Source organism: Bos indicus x Bos taurus, chromosome 28 (genome assembly GCF_003369695.1).
Source record: "Bos indicus x Bos taurus breed Angus x Brahman F1 hybrid chromosome 28, Bos_hybrid_MaternalHap_v2.0, whole genome shotgun sequence".
Lineage (NCBI taxonomy): Eukaryota > Metazoa > Chordata > Mammalia > Artiodactyla > Bovidae > Bos > Bos indicus x Bos taurus.
The window spans coordinates 26,967,003-26,989,997 of record NC_040103.1 but is presented as its reverse complement, the minus strand read 5'-3'; the positions used below and the strand labels follow the sequence as shown (position 1 = coordinate 26,989,997).

General features: G+C 42.2%; 1 protein-coding gene across 5 annotated transcripts in view; it reads right to left on the bottom strand.

Moving 5' to 3' along the window:
• The window catches only part of SGPL1 (sphingosine-1-phosphate lyase 1), a 53,382-nt gene that overhangs the window by 6,925 nt on the left and 23,462 nt on the right, over positions 1 to 22,995 (bottom strand). For all 5 annotated transcript variants that reach the window (XM_027531055.1, XM_027531057.1, XM_027531056.1 and 2 more), the window contains exons 4-10: positions 17,898 to 17,965; positions 14,385 to 14,532; positions 11,982 to 12,058; positions 10,479 to 10,607; positions 3,860 to 3,948; positions 2,221 to 2,326; positions 526 to 624 (exon numbers count right to left, since the gene is read on the bottom strand). In XM_027531055.1, coding sequence (XP_027386856.1) covers positions 526 to 624; positions 2,221 to 2,326; positions 3,860 to 3,948; positions 10,479 to 10,607; positions 11,982 to 12,058; positions 14,385 to 14,532; positions 17,898 to 17,965 — 716 coding nt within the window. The remainder of the gene's footprint in view (positions 1 to 525; positions 625 to 2,220; positions 2,327 to 3,859; positions 3,949 to 10,478; positions 10,608 to 11,981; positions 12,059 to 14,384; positions 14,533 to 17,897; positions 17,966 to 22,995) is intronic.

The following is a 22,995-nucleotide window of genomic DNA, read 5'->3' as shown; positions in this document are numbered from 1 at the left end:
TTTGACATTCTTAATAAAGCTCATCTTTCAAGTATAGTTAGCCTTTAAAATAATTCACCTGAAATGTGATTTCTATTTTAAATATGCAGGGCCTCCAACTCACTGCAAAATCATACAAGAAATAAGCAGAACTGTGATTTAGGCTTGAAGGTGTGTGGTGTCCTGCTCTAGTAACTGCAGGGTTGGGAAGGAGGGAGGGGTGCTCTGGGGCAGCACAGTGGGTGAAGATCACCCTCTGGTAGGCATGCCCCTAAATGCAGATTATTTCCTGATCTGAATCAAAATGTCAGTACCACTGCAGAATGTACAGTTTAAATGTGTGTTATCCCTCTCCCACAGCCCGAGCTAGTCACCTTCAGAGGCTTCCATAAAGCTGTGCAGCTTACCTCAGGGTGGATGACCGGTATTCACCACCACTGGGCTACAATCTAAACTCAAAATCACTTTCTTCTTTCCTATAAGGCACCATTAGACTCTACTCTAAAATCTCTATCTGCCTGCCTACTAGTCCTTTCTCCCACATACCTTGGCCACTTCAGGGATAGGGTCTATCACACCATGAGGGAACTGTGGGGCAGAACAGACGAGCATGGCCGTATTCCTAGAGATGGCTCTGCGCATTGCCTGAGGGGATAAAGTTGAAAGGAAAATGAGAAGTCACATCACAGTTACTCTGCTCTTATGCTGCCAAGAGCAGCCTAGGCTACCAACCTAAAGGTTCAGCTCCACCAGCACACCCACTTCACCTCTCCAGCCCAGAGGATGACCACTGCCCCACCATGGTGGCCAAATACAAACACTGGGGGAAAACAGTCTGCAAGCATAATATGAAACCGCAAAATCACTGTGATGGTAAAGAATAGTGGGCTAAGAGGCAAGAAAGCCAAACGCGAGTCCTGGCCCCACATTAGCAGTGAAAGCTTGAGGAAACTACTTAACTTCAGTCAAGTATGTTTCCTCATCTATGAGATGCAATAACACTAACTGCTTCTATGCTCTCCCCAGGTTATCATGAGGCTCAAATGCGGCTCTGAAACTAGAAAGTTCCTCTACATAAATGCAAGGCACAAAAATAATTACTAAAGGCTTATTATTCTGGCTTAAAAAAGAAAGCCTACCATTTGAGACCATGTAGATGAACTTGGAGGTCACAATGCTAAGTTAAATAAGTGAAGTGAAGTCGCCCAGTCATGTCCAACTCTTTGCAACCCCGTGGACTGTAGCCTACCAGGCTCCTCTGTTCATGGGATTTTCCAGGCAAGAATACTGGAGTGGGTTGCCATTTCCTTCTCCATGGGATCTTGCCAACCCAGAGATTGAACAGAGATCTCCCACATTGCGGGCAGACGCTTTACTCTCTGAGCCACCAGGGAAGCCCTAAGTTAAATAAGCCAGACATAGAAGGACAAATACTGCATGATTTCAATTATATGGGGAATTGAAAACAGTCAAACTCATAGAAGCAAAGAATAGAATGGTGTTTGCTAGGAGCTGGAGAATGAGGGAAATGGGGAGATGTTGGTCATGGGGTGCCAACTTCCAGTTATTAAGACGAGTAAGTTCTGGGGATCTAACGTAGAGTCACGTGACTACACTGAACAACGCTGCACTGTATACCCGAAATCTGCTTAGAGATCTAGAGGGTAGTTTTAAGTATGCTTACCATGAAAAAAGAAAAAACTATGTGAGGTGATGGAGATGTTAAATAGCTTAACTGTGATGGTTATTTCACAATGTATCCATATAGCAAAACACCAAATTGCATACCTTAAATATACACAATTTTTTTTGTCAATTAACACCTCAATTAAGGTGCGAGAATAATGCTAGTGGTAATAAATTGGACAGTTTACTTCTAAAAAATACTTACCATTATAAGGGCAATGGTACTAATTCAGGCCAACTGAAAACAACAATGAGTGTCTTGGGGCAAGTTAGTCCAGGCTCATTTTACAAAGAGAAGAGAAAGTGATGGTGCTGAAGCAAAATTCAGGTCTTTAAGGTACCAAGTTAGTCTCAGCTTCCTGTTAAGAGTTCATGTACATATGAAAAGACTGATGCTGCAATGACTCACCACTGCCAGTGGCAGATTTTGCAAGTCCTAATGCTATAATCAAAGGCACTTTGAGCCTATCCATGTGTGACCCTGAAAAAAGCTAGTGATCAGGTGCACTTCCTGCTTCTCCCAGCCCCAGACAACAGCCCTTCAAAGGAACTCACCCGAACATCCACCTCCATCATTTTGTTTAGGGGAACCCGTATAATCTTCATCCCAAAGTAACTGGCGGCTTTGTCAAATGCAGCGTGGGCACTCTGGGGGGCTACGCTAAAGAAATCAGTGAAATTCAATCAAACCAGGTTCAAGAGATACCATGGCTAGCAGTGAATTGCAATCACCAGGAATAAACTGCTGGTTATTTTTCCTCAAATTTTTTAAAGTGTTTCTGTTGTTTTACTTTTTGTTTTAAACACAAACAAAAAGAGGTCAAATGATTTTCTAGAGAAACCTCCCTGCTATTTAGGAAATCACTTTGGTAGCAGGAAGAAATTGGAAGTAATGCCACAGGGAGGAATCCCAAGCTTAAATCAGGGCAGACAGGTAAAAGGGGACAGAGAATTTGGATCAGATCAACGTGAGGGTGTGCTTTCTGGTGGTTGTCTATCCAAAGAAGGGCACCCCAGTGAGGAGCAGGCTTCCTGGCACAACACACGCTCAGGCAGAAAATAAAAGACTGCTTGGCAGGGATGTTAAAGCAGCAGTCAAGCATCACATCAATGGTCGTCTTCATCTCTGGAAGACCACGATCCTGTGAAAAACTAAAATCTCCGTTTGTCCTACACAGTTGGGAACAGCATTTCAATGGTATTGAAAAAGGAAACCAAGTCATTTGCTTTCAGACTTCCCTCAATTACTCCACTCTTAAAATTAATCTGTTCCCTTTGAAGGAAAAAAATTGCCATCACTAAGTACCAAGTACCAAAGATGTATGTGTGAAGAAAGATGGTAGCCTGACTTACTCTCTCACGCTTGGCGTGAATTATAGCATGAGATCACTGCAACAAAACCCGCAGTCACTGACACCTGTGGGAAACCATTAACCCGAAAGCTGTGGTATGCGCTACTGTACAAGGGAGGGGACTGAGAGAAAAAACTAAAGCAACCAAATAAAATTATGGTCATCTCTGGATTTTTAGAATTTTCCTTCCAAGAACACAGCTGGCAGGCTGAAATTTTCTTAGGGAGCACCCTGAAGCAGTCTAAGTAATTTTTACTGAACTACAATGTTAGAGGGTTTTCCTTAGGTTCCAGATAAACTTACAGTAAGTATCACAGAACTCAAAGATACAGTCCTAACTGTTACTTTTAGAAAAAGAATCTTGTGCTTGCAGTATATACCGTGTATAAGTTTGGGGGTGGGGGTAGGAAAGGGACTATGAACTAGCAGATGCACTCAGGATTTTGCCGAATGTGAAGGGCAATGGTCAAGGGCACAGGATAGGACGGAGAGGACTGGAATTGCCAGAAGAAGCGGAAAACAGATGGTCAGGCTGTTTCACACAGAGAAACTTAAATGGGGGGAAAAGTTAGCTACACGTAACACAAAATATTAGGGGGGAAAAGTTCCAAAAAGCAAAACCTGGATTTGCTGCACACCAGCAACTGTTTACATAGCATTTACATGTTAAGTACTGTAAGTAATCCAGAGATAGAGATGATTTAAGACTATAGGGAGGATGTGTGAAGATCATGTGTGAATACTACACCACTTTACATAAGGGGCCTGAGCATGGAGGATTTGGTATCCACTGGGGTCCTGAAACCAATGCTCCATGGATACTAAGGAACAACTGTACCTACATTTCTGGAGTTTTGATCCCATTCTCGAAGGCTAGTTCCCGATAAGCTTTGCAGGCCATCAAAATACTTTCTGTCCCCCCAGAGGTCACCTGTAATAAAAAAGAGAGTTGGGGTAGCTATCAGCATGCACTTTCTGCCTTGATCTTGAGGGTATCTGATGCAGAGACGTTCAAGCTCTGGGATGCACACTTTAGAGCACCTGCTGCTGTCTTTCAGAAGGAAAATTTGACTTTATTGGCTAAGCCCAATCTTGGCTCAGGAGAAGAATAAAACTACTGAATGATCAGAAGCTCCACACTGTATGTGTAAACAAATAAATGCGTATCTGCCCAGACCACCTGTGCACAACACACTTATATTTCTGTTGTTCATCCAATTGCAGACAGGACAGGGCATTTTATCCCCTTCCAGAAGCATCAGGGTTACTGACTGATTTAAATTTTTAATGCCCACTAAAGAATGTGAAACTGGGAAGTTATAGCTCTAGTCAACTATGCGATACATTAGAAGACCAAGAAGAGACACTCAGGCATTCCAGAGTAAACTTGTGATTTTGACAAGTTTGAAAGACAGAAAAGCAAGGAGCCTCTGCTTAGTTTATTAACTTACTTATCTGAAGTCAAAACAAAAGTCCTAATGTTTTTAAAGAAAAATGTCTTCCTGAAGCTAGGCCTACCTAGCCCCTCTGACACAGGCAAATTTTACCTGAGTTGATACAAAAATACTCGAGGTCATTTCCTTCATCCTGTTTGCCTCACTGGACTACAACCTCATGAAGGTGGCGACCAGTCTGTTCATGACAATATTCCTGATACCCAGCTAGTAAAGCTGACACCCATCAGACCATCAGTTAACATTTCCTAATGCCTGATTTGACTCTCAGTAAACCACAACCAATACAGGTACGCCATACCCATCTGGCTATCCTTTGGTAGCTTCTAAGAATGAAATCATTTCAAAACACACACAACACACAAAAGAGCCATAGCATTGAGCTAGGTGAATATTTCCTTAGATTTGTCATCTCCAAAGATTCATAGAATCTTAGAAAACTTTTCCATTTTATAGGTAAGAAAACTGAGCCCTGAGAGACTGATTCACCCAAAGTCATCCATCTTTTGATAAAAAGTAAACCTTTCTATATTTTCGTATTTAGTGTAACCTGATGAGATGAAATGAGAGCAGATGATGGCTGAAATTTCCTAAAGTAATATCCACATATAAGACAAAAATACCATAGGCTACAAAATCCAAGCGGTCAGGAGTTACGTGGCAGATTAAAAAGTCAGTCATTTTGTAACTGAGGAAGCCGTCAGGAAACACATGACCGTCATCCACACAGGCAGGTACTGAGCTGGGGCATAGGACCCTTGTTTGTAGGCTCCTGCGTTTCTGCTTACAGCTGAGGTCAGTGCTGCAGATCGCAGTGTGTCCTGGGGTCCAGCATAAAACCTCAGAACACCACATGAGGAACCAAGACAGCTGTGAAGGAAGTCAGGAAAGCACCAAGTTCTCAGTGCACTGTTCTCTCACTAAGGTTCAGCAATGACCTAAGCAGAAATATTTCCAAATCCCTAGTCACTCACTTTACATGTCCTATTTTCAGTCCAGTAACAAATCCAATCAGTATCATTATCTGTTAGGCAAACAATGGTGTACTTTGGACTGTAAAAGCAGGAACACCTAAATTCTGCTTCTGATTTTAATTTCTGACCCCAAATTCTGTGTTCAAATTTTGCTGCTGCTATTTCCTCTATCCCCTGTCCCCTGTCCCACCCCTCCAAAATGGAAATCTAATTCTAAAGAAGACAGAAGCCTCAGTAACTACTTGACACGTTAGTCAACATCTTTCAACACTTTCAAAAACTCTCACCCCTTATATGCTATGTCAGAAAACAAGAGTAGAACAGGACCTACTGGGAAATTTTTCTTTTAGATACTCTTTGGACCTGATGGCATTTGTACAAGCCAAGACTTTACTGCAGCAACCAAATTTCTTTCAGTATATAAAGTCACCTCCCACTCATTCTAACTGAGGCAAATGAAGCTACAAAAAGGAAAGACAGTGTCAGGTAAAGAATACAGAATGAGAAGAGCTTAAGACCTTAGTTAGGAACAGGCTCCAGACTGCCCAGGCAGTTGGCTTTGTCTTCTGTTTCCTGCCTCTGAACTTTCCTCACCAAAAGGAGATCATCCAGAGAGAGACAGAGACAGATACACAGAAAGGCAGAGACTTAGGAGAGAACCAGAGAAACTCACATAATCCCAGAGGTAATTAGTTCTCTTATAAAAGTGTAAGTATCTGAACAGGCTGGGGATCTGAGATTCTATCTGTCCTTCTGACCCCTGACACAGCACTAGAAAAAGGTCCTAATTGGAGAGGCACGGTTTAATTGTAGCAATGCAAGAAAACAAGAGTTGGACTTTGGTATTAAGATGGAAGACTGAAACTACGTCACAGATTTTCTCTCCCTCGGGACATGAAAGAATGAAGGAAAAAAGCAGTAAAACCCTGCAATAACAACAACCAAACAAGGAGATAATCTAATACAACAAACTTCAAATACTGGTGATGAGAAAACAAGCTTCTGAATCATGGCAAAGAGTCAAACACAGTTCCTAATCCCTCCTCCAAGATATGGAAATTGTCCAGATAAAACAGCAAAATGCTGAGAATTGTCATTAATATTCCCCAAGTCTTCAGAGAAGCAAGTGGAGGGGGTTTCCTTATTGTCAGATGAGTGGGTAAGAGGGATGGCGGCTAAGGAGAAACAAGCCGCCCAGGGACAGGGAACACCAGGACTTGCTCTTTAAAGTGAAGACTCCAGGGATATAAGATGAGCTAAAGAAATAATCAAAGCCCAAAGAGTATTATTCTCTTCCAGTTAGGCAGAGTGAACTCTGGTAGGTGACTTTGAATGAAATCGCAGAAGAGGCCGAGATATTCTAACATAGGTGGAACAAAGCTTTACCCAAGCCTTCCCTCTCAGACAAGACCAGACCTGCCATGCATCAGAACAAACAGAATGTCTAGAGACAGTCACCGAAACACGAGCCAAGATGAAAGAAGATGACGTGGTAACTATGCAAACACAGAAAAAGAAAAGAAGGTAGCCTGCAAAATAAAGGCCAACTCAGAAGGTAACAACCTAAGGAACAGAAGGAAATTCCTCCTGTTTCTCACTGTAGGACAATATAATAAGAACAGGAATTCAAGAAAACAAGAGCTCAGAGTGGACACTGAAATAACAGAATGAGGCTGCAGACCTAAAAAAACACAAAGTATCACAAAGCATGACTGCAGAATTACTATATACATTAGGACAGCAAGGAACATATTAAACACTGCTGAGAAGCCGAGAACCACTATGCTGATTACAGGAAACGTTTGAGGTCAATTTAGTGAATCCAGAGAAGGCAGAGACTGAAAACTCAGTGCTCTGGAGAACTGTGTCCATGTGCTAGTCATACATAGCCAAAAAGCACTGAGAGGAACGCTGGGCACACATGGAAATCTGTGAGATCATATTCTCTTAGAAAACTGAGTATCGTAGGAAAACCATGGTGAAGAGAGGATTTGGGGGAAAGAAGCTTTCAAGTATACAAAGGTCTCACATGTAGAAAAAAATAATCATGGAACTTCTGTTTTCAGCAATATACATTATACATCTTGGGCCACCCTCCTATATGAAACAGCTAAAAGAGCCTGCTAAAACATTAACAAGTATTTTTACATCCATCCACGACTGAGCTAACATAAAGGAACACACTGAATCAAGAATTATATGATCAAGAATCATATAAGCTAAGTGTCAAAGCTGGTTTTAACTCGGAAGGTTACTGCCAACTCCTAGATCAGACTTCAAACTTTCACTTTGACAAATAAACAGGAAAGAAGTTTGGGGCCTGTTCAAGGTGAGGCATCTAAGAGGGCATGGCTGAAAACACTGACTTCACCCACACTCCTGGCAGTGAGAGAAATAAACCCCGCTGGTACAGAAGAAGATAGCAAGAAAAATTGCTATTACCCAGATACTCAGGGCAACGAAAAATAAGGATCTCTCAAGAATGTACGCTGAAACTGCTTTTATTTGAGTGTGTGGTCTGAGTTCAGACTACTTCCACAGTACAAAACTATGGGCTGAAAACTGGACTTACACTGGCTCCGATGTGGCAGTACTTCCCAGCCATTCCCCAGTAACTGGCAGAAGTAAATACAAATCTCTGAAAGAACTTAACTTCAACCATCAAAGTTAAGTTTATAGGAAAACCCTAACTCATAGGGGAAAAAAAAAAAATCAAAGAGATAAGGATACAAGACAACATAAGTAAAACCAGAACAGAAACAAAACAAAACAAAAGGCTCATGGAATTATCAGACATAGAATGTAAAACAATTATGTGCAATATATTTAAATAAACAAAACATATGCCAAGGAAAGGGACTACAAAGAACCAAACCAATTAAAAAAAAAAAAAAAAAAACAATTCTCAAGAGTGAAAAACACAGTAAATGAAAATAGAAACCCAATGGAAGAACGAGTAGCATACACACAGTTAAAGAGGGAATTAGTAACACACCTGCGTGTATCACCCAGCTCCAATGTTTCTTAACTCACAGCCCATCTTTCTTCTACCAGCAACTGCCCAAGCCATTGCTGCTATCGAGAATATCAGTTGTTCTAACAGTTACACCTTTACAGGCTATCTATTTTGGGGGACTGCTTTTAAATATGAACTAGAGGTGTGTTAGCCTTTCTCACTCTTTCTTTCATATCTCTTAACTTTCTATTCATCTCTCTGGGTTTTATTCTGGTTAACTTGTCTTTGTTCCATAAATTTTACTCTTAGGAACCATGAAAATATTTTACATGGCTATAAATGAACTAGGGCTGATTCTGGATCTGAAGTAGGAAATGTAAAAGATATTTTCACCAAATAAAAATATTTTGTCCAAAAAAAAGGGGGGAGGATGGGGAGGAAAGAAAGGAGGCTTTCAAAAACTACTTTGAGTCATGCAAAAAGACACAGGAGTCAAAATTAAGAAGCTCTCACTGGCAAAAACTGGAGTAATCTGCACATCAATCTGAGTGACAGCTATGGTAGATTGAAGCATACACAGTCCCTACAATTTATCAACCCCACCACTGACAGATATTTGAATTATTTCCAGTATTTAACTATCATGAACAATGTTGCTATGAATATACATCTATCCTGATATACACATGTACTAGCTTTCCTAGAATATATCCCAAGAAGTGGAATTTTAGGGTCATAAAATATGGATATTTTCCACTTTACTAGATAAACTGCAAATTGGTTTTGTGGTTGTTTAACCTGTACTCTCTTAAAAGTTCATAAAGAGTCTAATGGCACAGAATACCCAGGTACTGTAAGAATACTGGCATCTGTGTTACCCATTCATCTAAGTGCCATAAGGGAACCCACTTATGATTCAGTTTTTAACAGTTTTAGAATTTTTTTTTTTTTAAATGAGTGTCTGGAATACCAGATTGATTTTTCATGGTGCCAACTGAAAAGTAAAACCCAATGCTGCTTACTGGGGGAGAAAAGAGTAACTATAAAATGTTCTTGTCTTGGATGGGCCCTTCAGTAGTTTAACTTGCAGACTTTATGATGATTAGAGAAGTATGACAGGATCAGCACCTAGAGGTTACCATTATAGTACCCCGGGTTAACTCCATCTTGCATAAGCTGAAATTTAGTTTTTTCTAGAGAAGGCAATACCAGTCTGTAGTAACAAATCTCAGTAGAAGTTCATCAATCACAGTTTAGGAAAACTAACAAACATCTACTAGAAAGAACAGTTGAGAGAAGGAATCCTCGTGTGTATCTTTAAATACAATGACTCTTTCTTTAATCCTAAATCAACTAAGATTTGATTTATGGCAAAACAATATCCAGCTCAAGCAAAACAAGTATATCAAAAAATGATGAGATGCTTTGACAAAATTATACAGCAAGGAGATCCAACCAATCAATCTTAAAGGAAATCAACCCTGAATATTCACTGGAAGGACTGATGCTGAAGCTCCAATACTTTGGCTACCTGATGCAAAGAGCTGACTCATTGGAAAAGACCCTGATGCTGGGAAAAATTGAGGGCAAGAGGAGAAAGGGACAATAGGGGATGAGATGGTTGGATGGCATCACTGACTCAACGGACATGAGTTTGAGCAAGCTCTGGGAGTTGGTGAAGGACAGGGAAGCCTGGCGTGCTGCAGTCCATGGGGTCACAGAGAGTCAGACACGACTGAGCGTCTGAACAATAACAACAAAGTGGTTAGGTGTGTGGGTCAAAGAAAGAAAGGGAGGGGGAGAAAAAGAGGAGAGGCAGGAGAACTATCCTGACAATGTAAGTTTAAAGATTTTCAAAATAAAAGACTGAAGAGAAAAAAAATCTAGAAGATATTTACTAAAATGCTGATAAGCCACTAATTACAAAATTGCAAGTAATCTTTAAAAATTTCTGTTCAACTGGATCTTCCTACAATAATCATGTATTATTTGTGTAATAATGTTTTTAATAACCTTCTACTTTATGCTAAAAAAAAAACACAAGTCATATTATAGAATGTCATTTGCGTATACTTACACATCCACAGGAATCTGGTCCCCCATTGAATAGGGAACAAGCCATCCTCACAATCTCTGCCTCTATCTTCCGGAGTCCGGGGAAGATGTCTGGATGCAGTGGATTACTCCATGCGAAATCTCCATAAGCCTACAGAGAAACGCAAGCACAAGTGGAGACGCTTACGTCATACAGGAAAAAGGATCAGGCAAACCATGTTAGATACAACAGGAACTGGGAAAACGGTAGGATACATCCTCCGGTCTAAAGAAGATTGAAGTGTTGTAGTGGAGGAGACAGGCATAAAAATTATTTTGACAAAGTGGTAACAGAGAAAGTATAAATGTGGTTAAAAGCACTGACTAAAAACACCCACCAGACCCAGTTTGAAATCTTAGCTTTATCTGTCACTTCTAGCTGTGTAATCTTAGGTAAATAACCTCACTGAGGCTGTTTCCCCATATGTTAACGAGGATAATCCCAGTACACAGCTGATGGGGTTCTAGCCGTAAGTAAGATAAGACACACGTGAAGCACACACACGCAAAGCACTTAGTAGAGTGTGTGGCACAACTATTTTCAGTGTGATAGCAGATCTGTGTATGTACATGAAGGTAAGGGGCCTCAAAGAGGGAGTAGCAAACATTCTGAGTGGTCTGGTGGTGTCTGTTGAGTGGAACCTTGAGCCGTGAATAGGAATTCATCATTAAGAACAGGTAGCAAGAACAAGGGAAAGGAAAACAACAAAGGAGCAAGGCACTCAGTAAACAGAAAAGGCAGCGGTTAGTGTTCATGTGGGAAAATCTGGCTCACGAAGGGACTGGCATTTTTGGTTGCATAAGCAGCTTAGGATTTGTCCTATAGACAATGGGAGTCACTGAACGATTGTTAAGCACAGAAGTAAGGTCAGGGTATTATGTCAAAATACAGCTGGGCAAAACATGTAGTGTGTAGTAAGCTGTGCACAGTTTCATAGTTCTAATAATCAAACACAAAGACCTTAGAAAGCAACAGTCCAATGCCAATTTTGTATGACAAAGTGAGATTTAAAAAATAAATCTGATTAGAAATGGAAGAAGCTAAAGCAATTCTAAAGTCAACCAAAAAATATGAGAATTATATGAATTATAACTGAGACCACTGCTCATTCTCAGATTCTGTGATTTGAGACTCAGGAAATCATGACCAAGTTTCCATCCCTTATCTCTTCTGATCCAACAAAATATATCTTATCATTAATAATCGCAAATGATGGACTACCTTCCCTAGCAATCTGCTTTCTACACAAGGTGTCTATTAAGCCTGGAGACATAAATAACATCTTACTTTTTTACAGACTGAAGATGTCTTGGACAATGTTATGCATTTTTGTCTGTTGGGTAAGAGACACTGAACCTCTTTAGTTTTAACAATAAACTTTGCTTAAGTAATTTTTTTTTTAATTACAAGAATAAAGAGAAAAAGATGTGATCATCTAAACCAGCAGAGCCGCACACTCCTTCCAAGGACTGAGCACTTGCTCACCTTCACGAGGAGGTCGGTGAGCTCCTTCTCCCCACTATACACTGCTCCGGAGGCTTTCCCCTCTTGCCACAAGACATCTGCAGAGAAAAGGCAGACCACTGGGTCAGTAAGCAGGAGCCTCTGGGGAGACAGATTCTAAAGAAGAAACAGGGAGAAACTCCTCTGTGTACAAGAGTTGGAGCAGAACCTCCAAGGCGTCCTTACATTAAATCAAGAAAAAGAGCTTCAGTAAAGAGTGTCACAGCAAAATAAAGATGAAAGGTCAACCACCACCATCAACAACAGTGTGAAAAAGGTAGCAACAGCATCTAGGTACAATAGAGAACGTCCACTAGTAACGTCGTCATCCCCAGCTGGCCTCTAACAGCAGAACCACTTCTTCTGTCTACACTCGTTTTCAGTTCTCTGTATGGCTCCGCTTGACCTTTTTCTGCAGTGGCTTCCACCTTCTCTCCCTTTTTAGCCAGTCAAAGGGAGTGTGGAAACTGCTATGGGCACAGTTAGCAGAAAGAGTAAGGCAAAGTGCAAAATTTCAGCACAGTATCACCAGAGCTGGAGTCAGGGAACTGAATCTCTGACTGGACAAACCATGGTGAGATGTGAGCCATCAGCATCGTCCTCAGACAAGCCTGGAAACCCATACAGAGTTAGCCACCTGCTTCCAGCAACATGTGCTGCAGCACTCAGCGTCAGCAGCACAGCCAACACTGGGAGAAGGACCAGAGGAAAGGTTCCTGACCGGGATGTGAGGTCCGACCTTCCACTGTTCTCTGAGGTCCTCCCCCAGAAACACTCCCCAATACCAACAAATCCGTTCACATGGGGGTCTCGGGTCCTTTAAGACAACATGCCTGTGCCCTACTGAAAGTGAGTGGTGAGAATTATAGAAGCACTCAAACTGAAAACTGCTGCCATGGTTCTGACAAAGCCAAGGTCCGCAGCTCCAGTGAGAGCACAGACTGAGCAGTGACTATCCAGACAAACCCTCGTTCTCATGTGACCAGCAGCTCTGGCTTGTGGCCAAGCTAACTTTGTCCTCAGAGGGACTGGTTTGTGACAGGCACGTCTTCAGACCAGAGGTCACCTGCATTTCAAAAGTAGGGTGTGTGTTTCATTTCCTGTTCTTTTACTGGAGCTGCAGAGTAATGGCAATGGACAGCGACTTAGAAATGGAAGGGAGGGAGACAGGAGGCAGCCAACCCAGCACTCATAATTGTAGACATCTTTAATCTACAGGTCTCAGAATGCTAATCCCTGTTTTATATCCTGTATCATTCCTGGACTGTATCTAGTTTTGTATCACCTGATCAAAAATATCATCAAAAATTCAACACATGTCAATTAGAACTTTTAAAATACAATATGGTACCCTGGATCCTAGAACAGGAGAAAGGACATTATAGAAACCCTGGTGAAATAGGAATTGAATCTGTGGTTTAGGTAACAGCACTGTACCAATGTTAATTTTTTTTTTAGTTTTGACAAATGTACCAAGCTTATTTTAGATGTTAACATCAGGAGAAGCTGAGTGAGAGGTTTGTGGGAAATCTCTGTATTATCTTTGCAGACTTTCTATAAATCTAAAATTATGCCAAATGAAAATGCCTATGTTTAATTTATTTATAATATAATCCTAAGTTTGTAACAAACATGTTTGCATTAATAATAGTTAACATTTATTGAAATTTATTGAGTACCTATTATAAGCCAGGTATTATATGCTTATATGTATGACTGCATGTAATCGCTACAATTATCCTTTCAGGTAAGTACTACAGTTACTATCCTCATTGTAGAGAGACAGATACAGAGGCATGGAGAAGTGAAGTAACTCACCTGAGGCCATCTTGTTAAGTGGCTGAACCAGATGTGAGTCAAGCCTGAGTCCATGGGCTGTACTCTTAACACTAGGCTGCTAAGTGCATTTATCCTTCCTACATGCATACATGTACATGTGTGGGCTTATTACACAAAACACCATTAACATTCTGAGAGAGAGAGAGAGATATATATATCATCTGTGTTGGTGTTTTGAGGATGAAATTATACTGACTTCTTATTTCTTCTGTGCCTCTATACAGATTCCATAATTTCTAAAATGAATCTCTATTTCAGTCTTATCACATATTTTGTCTTTCCAAAAAACAAATCTATTTTATTCAGGCTTAGAAAAGAAAATGGAACCAAGTTCCATCTTCTCTGAGATCTGCTTGCTTTATAGGTGAAGAATGAATCTAAATACAATTTTTAAAAGATGAAATTCAGCCTTTGAGACAGGAGGCGGGCCCTCCTGAACACAGAAGCACCAGGGATGAACTCTACTTAACCTCTATAAACATCCATGATGAGCGAGTCACCAGCCACGGGAAGAAGTAGGGAGCATGCATCTGCTGAGAAGCGTACCCTTCGAGCTGTATTCTTTGAGTTTCTCCAGAACGGCAGCCGGGCTCAGGCCTTGAGAGGGCAGGGCTTTCACGTAATCTTGGTCCACTTTCAGGAATGTCATGCTCTTGCTAATATCTTCCTTGGTCTTGTTCAACTTATCTTGGATCTCCAAAGGTAAGGAAGATAAAGTTAACAGGAGACAGGAGAATACAGTACTGAGAGTGAAGAACCAGTTACGTCACCAAACCACCACTCGGTGCTGGGCACTGCACAAGTGCTCGAGAACAAGGACGGTACTTTTTCTTAAAGAGGTACGTTGACATTTGGACCCCTTCACTGTTATCTCACCTGGACAACAGTCTCTTAAAGTCTGCAAAGTCAACTTTCTCTCGAAAGGTCAAAGATACACTCGGTTCCCCACCCCACCCCGTCCCTTTCCTTTGTCACGTTGCTATCACCAATGCTTTGCTTGGTTTGCATTTGCTGAAGTCAGCACTTCTCTGTGGGCAAGAGTCAGACCTTGTTCATGCCTTGACAGCAGCTACAATATATGCACCAAAGAAACCAAGGTAGAACCATGAACAGTAGCCAGAGAACAGGCCAAGCAGCAGTAAACAGATTCCGGTGCTTGGGCAAGTGATGGGCCCCTTCACCAGGCACGCCCAGAACCACCAGGAACTGGAGGCCTTACCAGAATCCCCACACAGAAGAGTAAGACAGAAGTGCCGGGAAGAGCCAGGGAGGCTGCCATCTGTCTCCTCAGGTTGGAAGCTCACACTGCCCCATTCTCCAGTGCCAGGAAAGTGGTCCTTCTGCCACATAATTTATCAACTATGGTTATTTCGTTTCCATCCTCATCAGACATGTTCTTTCATTCCTTCACTTGGTAAACATTTGTTGAACTACACAGCAGTGATACACAGCGAACAAAACAAACTCAGGCAGTACACAGCTTAGGTGGGGCAGGGCTAAGTCCTGTCCTGAAGCTTATCTGTAAGCATCACAGTCAGAAAATCAAGGTAATGAAAAGTGCTAGGGTAAGAGGGGAGGGGAGGAACAGAGCAGATGGGAAGAATACAGCAGAGGCTGCCAGTGGTAATGAGAGACTCCTGGTTTGCAGATTTAGGGAAGGGTGGCTACACATTACGACTTGTGTGTGTCACAGTGACATGGTTTCAGCCCTATGTCTGCTAAAGTTTGATGTCTCATTCCCAGCATTTAGGTTGTCTCATCTCTAGCAGTGGATGATTAGAATCCAAGACGGTCTTAGATGCGGCCCTCAAAAAAAACACAGGGAAAGCCCCTCCTTTAGAACATGTCTGTAACAGTCTATCAGGCAGGCACTGGCAGGAAGACCAGGGCACACTCCTGGACAATGCCAGGGCAGCATGTGATGGACATGAAGATATTTTTTAGATTTAAATAAAGAACTGTGCTGCATAAATGTAACCAGAACTATGAAAGCTGGGCTTCCATGCACAGATGATGCTACTGTAATAAAACAGACAAAAATGACCATGAGAGGCATATGAGAAAGCACAGCAAGCACTTCCTCAAATCATCTCATCAATTCTTGCCTCAGAAGCTCCACTGCATTTTAATTTCTTCACAGCATTTATCTCGAAGGGAAATTCGTATGCATTTGCTTCCTTATTCATTTTCTGTCTTTCCTTAGTACTGAAATGTAGATTCCATGTGGGAAGGGCATGGCCTCCCAAGTGGTCCTACACTATGTCCCCAGCACCCAGAACGGTACCTACGCTGAGCAGATGCTCAATGAATGAGGAGGGACACACACACTCGCTCAAAACGAGTAACTTTTGTCTCTGCACCTCAACATCTGCATCTGAAAGTTGAAAGGTGATTATACATTTTCTAAGTACCTTCCAATGCTGTTGTATTTACTGAGTAACAAAATTGAATAGTATCTTCCAATGCTGTTATCATATAAATTTAATGGGTTCTGGAACCCCAGCATTCATTTGTATCAAAATTAGAAATGGAAGGAGCAAAGTGTAAGGAATAAGGGCAGGGGAAAAATACAGGAAATGATAAGGGGAAACACTCTTCTCCCTTGTAATCAGCCTGTCCTCTGTATCCTTCTTCTCCCCTGCTCTTTGTTCTCTAAGGACTACAGCAGATTGATTTCAGGGCTTAATATGATTAAGGGTCAAATAAAAGCCCTCATTTCTCTCCTTCTCCAGCCGTTATTACTTCCACTTCCCCACAGGAAATGAACCTAAAAATACAAAGTTCTGGGAGAGTTCACACAGTGGTCTGAATGAACATCAGTCAAAGGCTGGAAGTAACTGCCGTCTTTTCTGATTTGGCCAGGCAAGGGGGAAAGGAACTGAAAGCCAAAAAAGAAAGAAAGCTTGCAGGAAAGCTGAGGGGGAAGGTGGGAGGCAGGGGAGATGACGCCATCGAGGGTCGTGTGCCTTCGTTAGAACCCGCAGAGGGGCCTGCCCTATTTGTCTTCATCTGTGATAAAGAACCCGTGGGAAGGCAGAGGCGACTGTCTCATCCTGAGCATGGGTGAGGTCAGAGAGGAGCCAGTGAAGGGAGCAGACTAGACTACAGATACGAACAAAGAGCAAGAGGACAGCTCTGCTCTCTAAGTTTCTGAACCTGGGATCAGCAAACTACAGGCCTAATCAAACTACAGGCCGAGTGTGGACTGTGGCTATGAAGAGATTCTTGCTGCAACACAGGCCCACTCCTCCACCCACTGTTCTACTGCTGCTTTCCCTCCACAGGGACAGAGCTGAAAAGCTGACAGATGTGGCGTGGCCTGCCACGCCTAAAACGCTTCATATCCAGCCTGTTACAGAGAAAGCCTGCCAACCCTGAACCATGTAAGCACTCAATCCCTGCTAAGTATCTAAATTCAGCTCAGCCAAATATTGCTCCGCTTCCCTCGTAGCTTAGTTGGTAAAGAATCTGCCTGCAATGCAAGAGACCAGGTTTGGATTCCTGGGTCGGGAAGATCCCCTGGAGAAGGAACTGGCAACCCACTCCGGCATTCTTGCCTAGAGAATCCCCATGGACAGAGGAGCCTGGCAGGCTACAGTCCATGGGGTCACAAGAGTTGGACACGACTCAGCGCCTAAACCACCACCACCAAATACTGTTCCAAAGCTTCCTGTCACTTCTGTCAGGTTGTCTAATTTCAAATTTTTCCTGAACAGACATCTCCTTTCTCCTCTGGTCAAATATGGTGGAGAAAGAGTGTCGTCACGCTTCTCACTTGTGGCACTTCTGGCGTTGAGTCTGATGGGTCTCCGCTGCGTGGCCTGTCCTGCGACTGGAGGATGTTTAGCAGCATCCCTCGCCCCTGTCTGCTCAGTGCCCAGAGGATTCACCTCCTCTTCTGATATCCAAAAATGTCTCCAGATGTGATCAAATGTTTCTTGGAGATGGGGGACAAAACGCACCCAATCCCCCTTGAACTCCTAGTTTTAGTAAATAGAAAGAGGTGTGATGAACATGGGGGAGGGAAGCAGTAGGGAAAAGTGAAATGACTCTGCTTACCTTACGACCAATGATAGGCATCTTCCGGATAAGCTTAAAACATCTCTTCTTAAACCTTGACCATAAACCTAAAAGAAACAAATGGTTCTATTGAAATTCCCATGGATTATGACCTGATAGTCATAATGTATGAACTATTGAATATTCAGCATGTCCTCTGTAATCACACTTGCCTTCAGATTACAAAGGTAAGTTTCTTAAAACAAAAAAACAACTTTTAATTTTTGAACAAGTAATATAACATGGTTCAAAAAAATAAACACACACACACACTCTCATCTATCCCCCAGACCCTCATCCTACCCCCAGCTTAGTACAACTACTACTAGTTTCTAGATACCCTTCCAGAGTTTCTGTATGCATATACAAGCAAGAGGGAAGACTTGTTCTTGTCTTGTCTCTTTTACACAAAAGGTAGCATACTCCAGCACTGCACGAGACCTGTTCTACTCAGCAGCAGTCTTTTACAGACCGGTGCTCCCTAATGCAATCTTACAACTGTAGAGTATTCCATTAGATGGACGTACCTTAGTTTATTTAACCTGCCCTTTCCTGATGGAAACTTAGGTTGTTTCTGATGTCTGCTGTTACAAACCACGCTGAAATGGCTCAGCCTTGTAACACATGCTGTACTGCATGAGAGCATATCTGCAGGATAAGTTCCCAGAAACACAACTGCTGGGCCAAGCATACCGCAGACTTCCTTACCTTCCCAAGGTTGCCAGGCGCCCAACACTTCTCTCCCCTGCCTCAAAATAAATGACCAACCCATGCATCTTCTCAGAATCTGTGCTCTAGTCTCTCATTCAACACATATCCCAACAACATTTTCTGGACCTAGAAAGGCTTTCAGATATCATGGACACCAATCAGACTTCATTCTGTTGGGCATAGGACAAATCTGAAATCCTGATCCTGTAAATTACAATTATTATAAATACATGGCATCTAAATACACAGTCATGCCTTTTAATGAATTCACGTTCAGTGTATCTCAACTGACTCCAACAGCAAGATTTTGAGGCTGGCATAGAAGGCACTGCCTACTGTCCAAGGGCAGCTGAGGATCAAAGCATTAATAACTTGCTCAAGGCCGAGGATCATATCAGTGATGGGGCAAGGATTTAAATGAAGTCTCTCTGTTTCTAGTCCTAGACTCCTAGGACTCTATACTGCTTCACATGCACAACAGAATTTTCAGTTATCTCAAATGAGTTTCAAAGGAATCTAGACCTATGCTTTCTGCAAGGATACAAGGCATGAACTGAATGAACTTTGCTGCTTTCCTAGGAGATATGGGGATTCCGATTTCCTTGCCCAAAAGTAGCTTTCAACAACCAAAGAAGGTGTCTCCACCACCTACGGGTATTTATTAAATGGTGCTATGCATCTTTACTGGTAGTGTTTGCCTAGGGTGCATCCGTAAGTGCCTAGCACTGAGGTTGACACTCTATAAATGTCTGGGACAAAAGCAGGTATCTAAGACACAGGCTGACTAAGACAAAGGGCTGAAACCAGTTACTTTTTGCTTAAATTTTAGAGTATTTTGTTTCAGTCCTGAAATCTTATGGTACACAGAATACTGTATTCTCTTCTCATTTACAGCATTTCTACATTATTAAAAATTCTTCCAAAGTGTATTTTTAAATGTCACCACAACAATCCATCAAACGAGCAGCATTTAGTGTTAGATGGTTCAGCTGCTTGTTATTTGATTATTTCTAACAGTGTTAAAGCTGTAAAGATTCAGAACTACTCCCTATTTTAATGGATGAAGCAATTAATTAATGAGGTAGAAAGAAGTCTAAAAATCAGCAAGCTGAATCAGGTGTCTGAAAGTACATTCATGTGACTGGGAGGAGGAGAACACATAATTTTGTGAAATCTGTGAGATAACACGGTACAGAGTAAAAAGAACAGAATACAGATCAGACACAGAGAAATTAAGAATGAAAAGACCATGTGGTCGAGACCTAAAAAGAGTATCTCCAAAGTAAAAACCAAGAACTGGGAGAGTGGGACTAACAGAAGGTGCACCACTGTGCACAGAATAGGCAACTAGTGAGAACCGACTGTGCAGCTCAGGGAGCTCCAGCACGGTGCTCTGTGTGACCCAAATGGAAAGGAAATCAGACAGACGTGCATACGGACAGCTGATTTACTCTGCTGTACAGCAGCAAGTAACACAACAGTGCAAAGCAACTACACTGCAGTAAGAGTTAATTCTTTAGAACAGTAAAAACCCCCAGAGGTCCAGAAAGAAAAGTAACGAGAATGTTTTAAGGTAATCAATAGGAAATGCCAGTGTGACAACAACAATGCATGGCTCTTTTTAGTTTACAAATCCCTTCACACCAGTGATGCCACTCAAGCCTCACAGCACTCTCTGACTGGGTAAAGCAGTATAAGTATGCCCATTTCACTGCGAGGAAGCAGGCTAACAGGCTTAAGGGCACTGCCCAAGGTGCCATGGCTAGAAACCTCCTCCAACCACAGAACTCTGATGTCTACTGATGAACTACAGACAATCCCACAGGTAAAACCAACATCAGTGAGGAAGGATGTGAGCTGATAACCACAGAGAAGTAGAAGAGAGATCACGCCTTAGAAGACTGCCAACCCTGCCCTACCCTCCTGCCATGTCCAGTTCTTATCTACCTGTGTCCATGCTGTGTTCCACAATTACCCTCTCTCCCTCAGAAGGGTACGCAGAATTTGAAGATCAGCAAAATTTTTCACTAGTCAGACTTTAGACTCCTCTAGGGCAATACACCAAAAGGAACTTGATGCTCACTAATACACAGAACACTTCTACGTGAGCAAGGTGCTAAAAAAATTGGCAATTCTATCAAAATTTCCTGATCTCTGGAGGAAAGACATTTCTATCCGTGTCTAAAGTTCAAGTTGGAAGTTATAAAATAAAAAGTGTGTTGTGTATTTAAGCAATATGAAATTGCCAATATTCAGCAATTTTCAACCTACGAAATTAATTTTGTATAATTCAGATATAGAAAGAGATGGGTGCATGCATGATCAGTTGCTCAGTCATGTCCAACTATTTGCAACCCCATGGACTGTAGCCTGCAGGCTTTTCTGTCTGTGGAATTTTCTAGGCAAGAATACTGGAGCAGGTTGCCATTTCCTACTCCAGAAGATCTTCCCAACCCAGGGATTGAACCTGCATCTCCTGTGTCTTCTGTATTGGCAGGCAGATTCTTTACCACTGAGCCACCTGGGAAGCCATAGACAGACATACAGATACATAAACAGTGGCTATCTCTAGGTAACAAGATTTCAATTTTATTCTTATGGTTTACCATATTGCCTGATTTCATACAATGAAAATGTACTGCTTTTATAGTAAGAAAAAATGTTACTAAAAACCATGCAATGGCTTGGAGTTCATGAAGATTTAGATGGCACACACCATTAACACACTGCTAGTGTTAGTTTTCTCATGGCATGCTCAGAGCTGGCACACTCGTTTCTGAACACTAAAGGCAGGTAGGTAAGTTCCAGGACCTCAGATGGCTGAGCTGCTACTATGGGTTAAACAAACTGGACACGGGCACTGTGGGCTGCACAACGGAAAATACAAGTAAATACCTAAAGCTAATACCCAGCATATTGAAGAAATATAAACCTCAAGGTCTCTGACCTTGACTCCTGTCTGACCAAGGTCTCTGACCAAGACCAAGTAAATAGATAGTTTCTCTAACAGGAAGACATGCTTATGATAGTAAGTAAGTAAATCTGTAGTTCAGATTTACAAATGCGCCACTTTAAAAGGAAAAGCACACAGAACAGTGAATGCCAGGAGCTGAGGAGAGAAAGTAGTGGGAAGTTCAAGTTTCATGGGCACAGAGCCTAAAATTATGAGAAAGGTGGTGGTGATGGCTCCCTAACAATGTAAGTGTTCTTAATGTCACAACTTTCCACTTAAAAATGGGTAAAATGATACATTTTATGTTCTATATATTTCATCACAACAAAAAAAGCAAGAACTGCTACTCCTTAGAACCCTCTGGAATCAGACAGAATGGTGGGCGGCACTGAATCAAATGCTTCCCAGGAAAGGAATAAGCCTGAGCAGAAGGACAAGGGTTGCGTCTGTTTCCAAACCATGGAGCAGATGAAGCACAAGGGTTAGTCTGTCTAACCTGTCATGAATTTGTGAGAAAGTTTTGCAAGCACTAGGAGCAGAGACTGAGGACATTTCACCTCTACTTTAATTAAGCGCAATGCTAACTCTGCTATAACTTGGCAATGTGGCACAGTGTTACCGGATGGCTGGCTAGTCGTCATGGTAAAGGGATAAAACAGAATCTGGCCTCTAAGCTGACTTTCCTAGGGGAAGAAGAAAAAAAGCAGAAAAAAATATCAGTTGAAGAGCCTCTTCAAATAGATGTTATCAGGGAAGCAAACAGTTAATGGAAATTTTAAACAGATGGGAAATGATAAGGAAGTCTCATCAATGTTTCTAACTCAGATACCCTACTGTGGGTGAGGAAGGGGTGCAGGGGCGTGTACGGAACACCCATCACCTCTCCTACTGCTGACTTACCCAACCCAGCCCACAGGGGAAGAATTTGTAAGGAGCTCACACACAACCAGGTGGTAGGCGGGTAGGGGGGGGTGGTGCAGGGAAAGTGAGCAGGGTCTTAGGAAGATGAAGATGAAGATGGACAAACTGATCACTACAAACTTCTCAGTTTCCACACTCCCTGAGGAGTGGCCTTCTTTTCCCATCAGTCTGGCTGCCGGAGTCCCTGCACAGGAAGCTCAAAGGGTACTGTCTCCTGACAGCAGAGGTTCAATTCCAAGAGGACAGGGACCCTGTATTACTTGTACTGTAGAGATAGCTCTCGAAGAAGGCAATGGCACCCTGGAGTACTGGAGTACTCTTGCCTGGAAAATCCCATGGATGGAGGAGCCTGGTAGGCTGCAGTCCATGGGGTCACTAGAGTTAGACACGACTGAGCAACTTCACTTTCACTTTTCACTTTCATGCATTGGAGAAGGAAATGGCAACCCACTCCAATGTTCTTGCCTGGAGAATCCCATGGACGGGGGAGCCTGGTGGGCTGCCATCTATAGG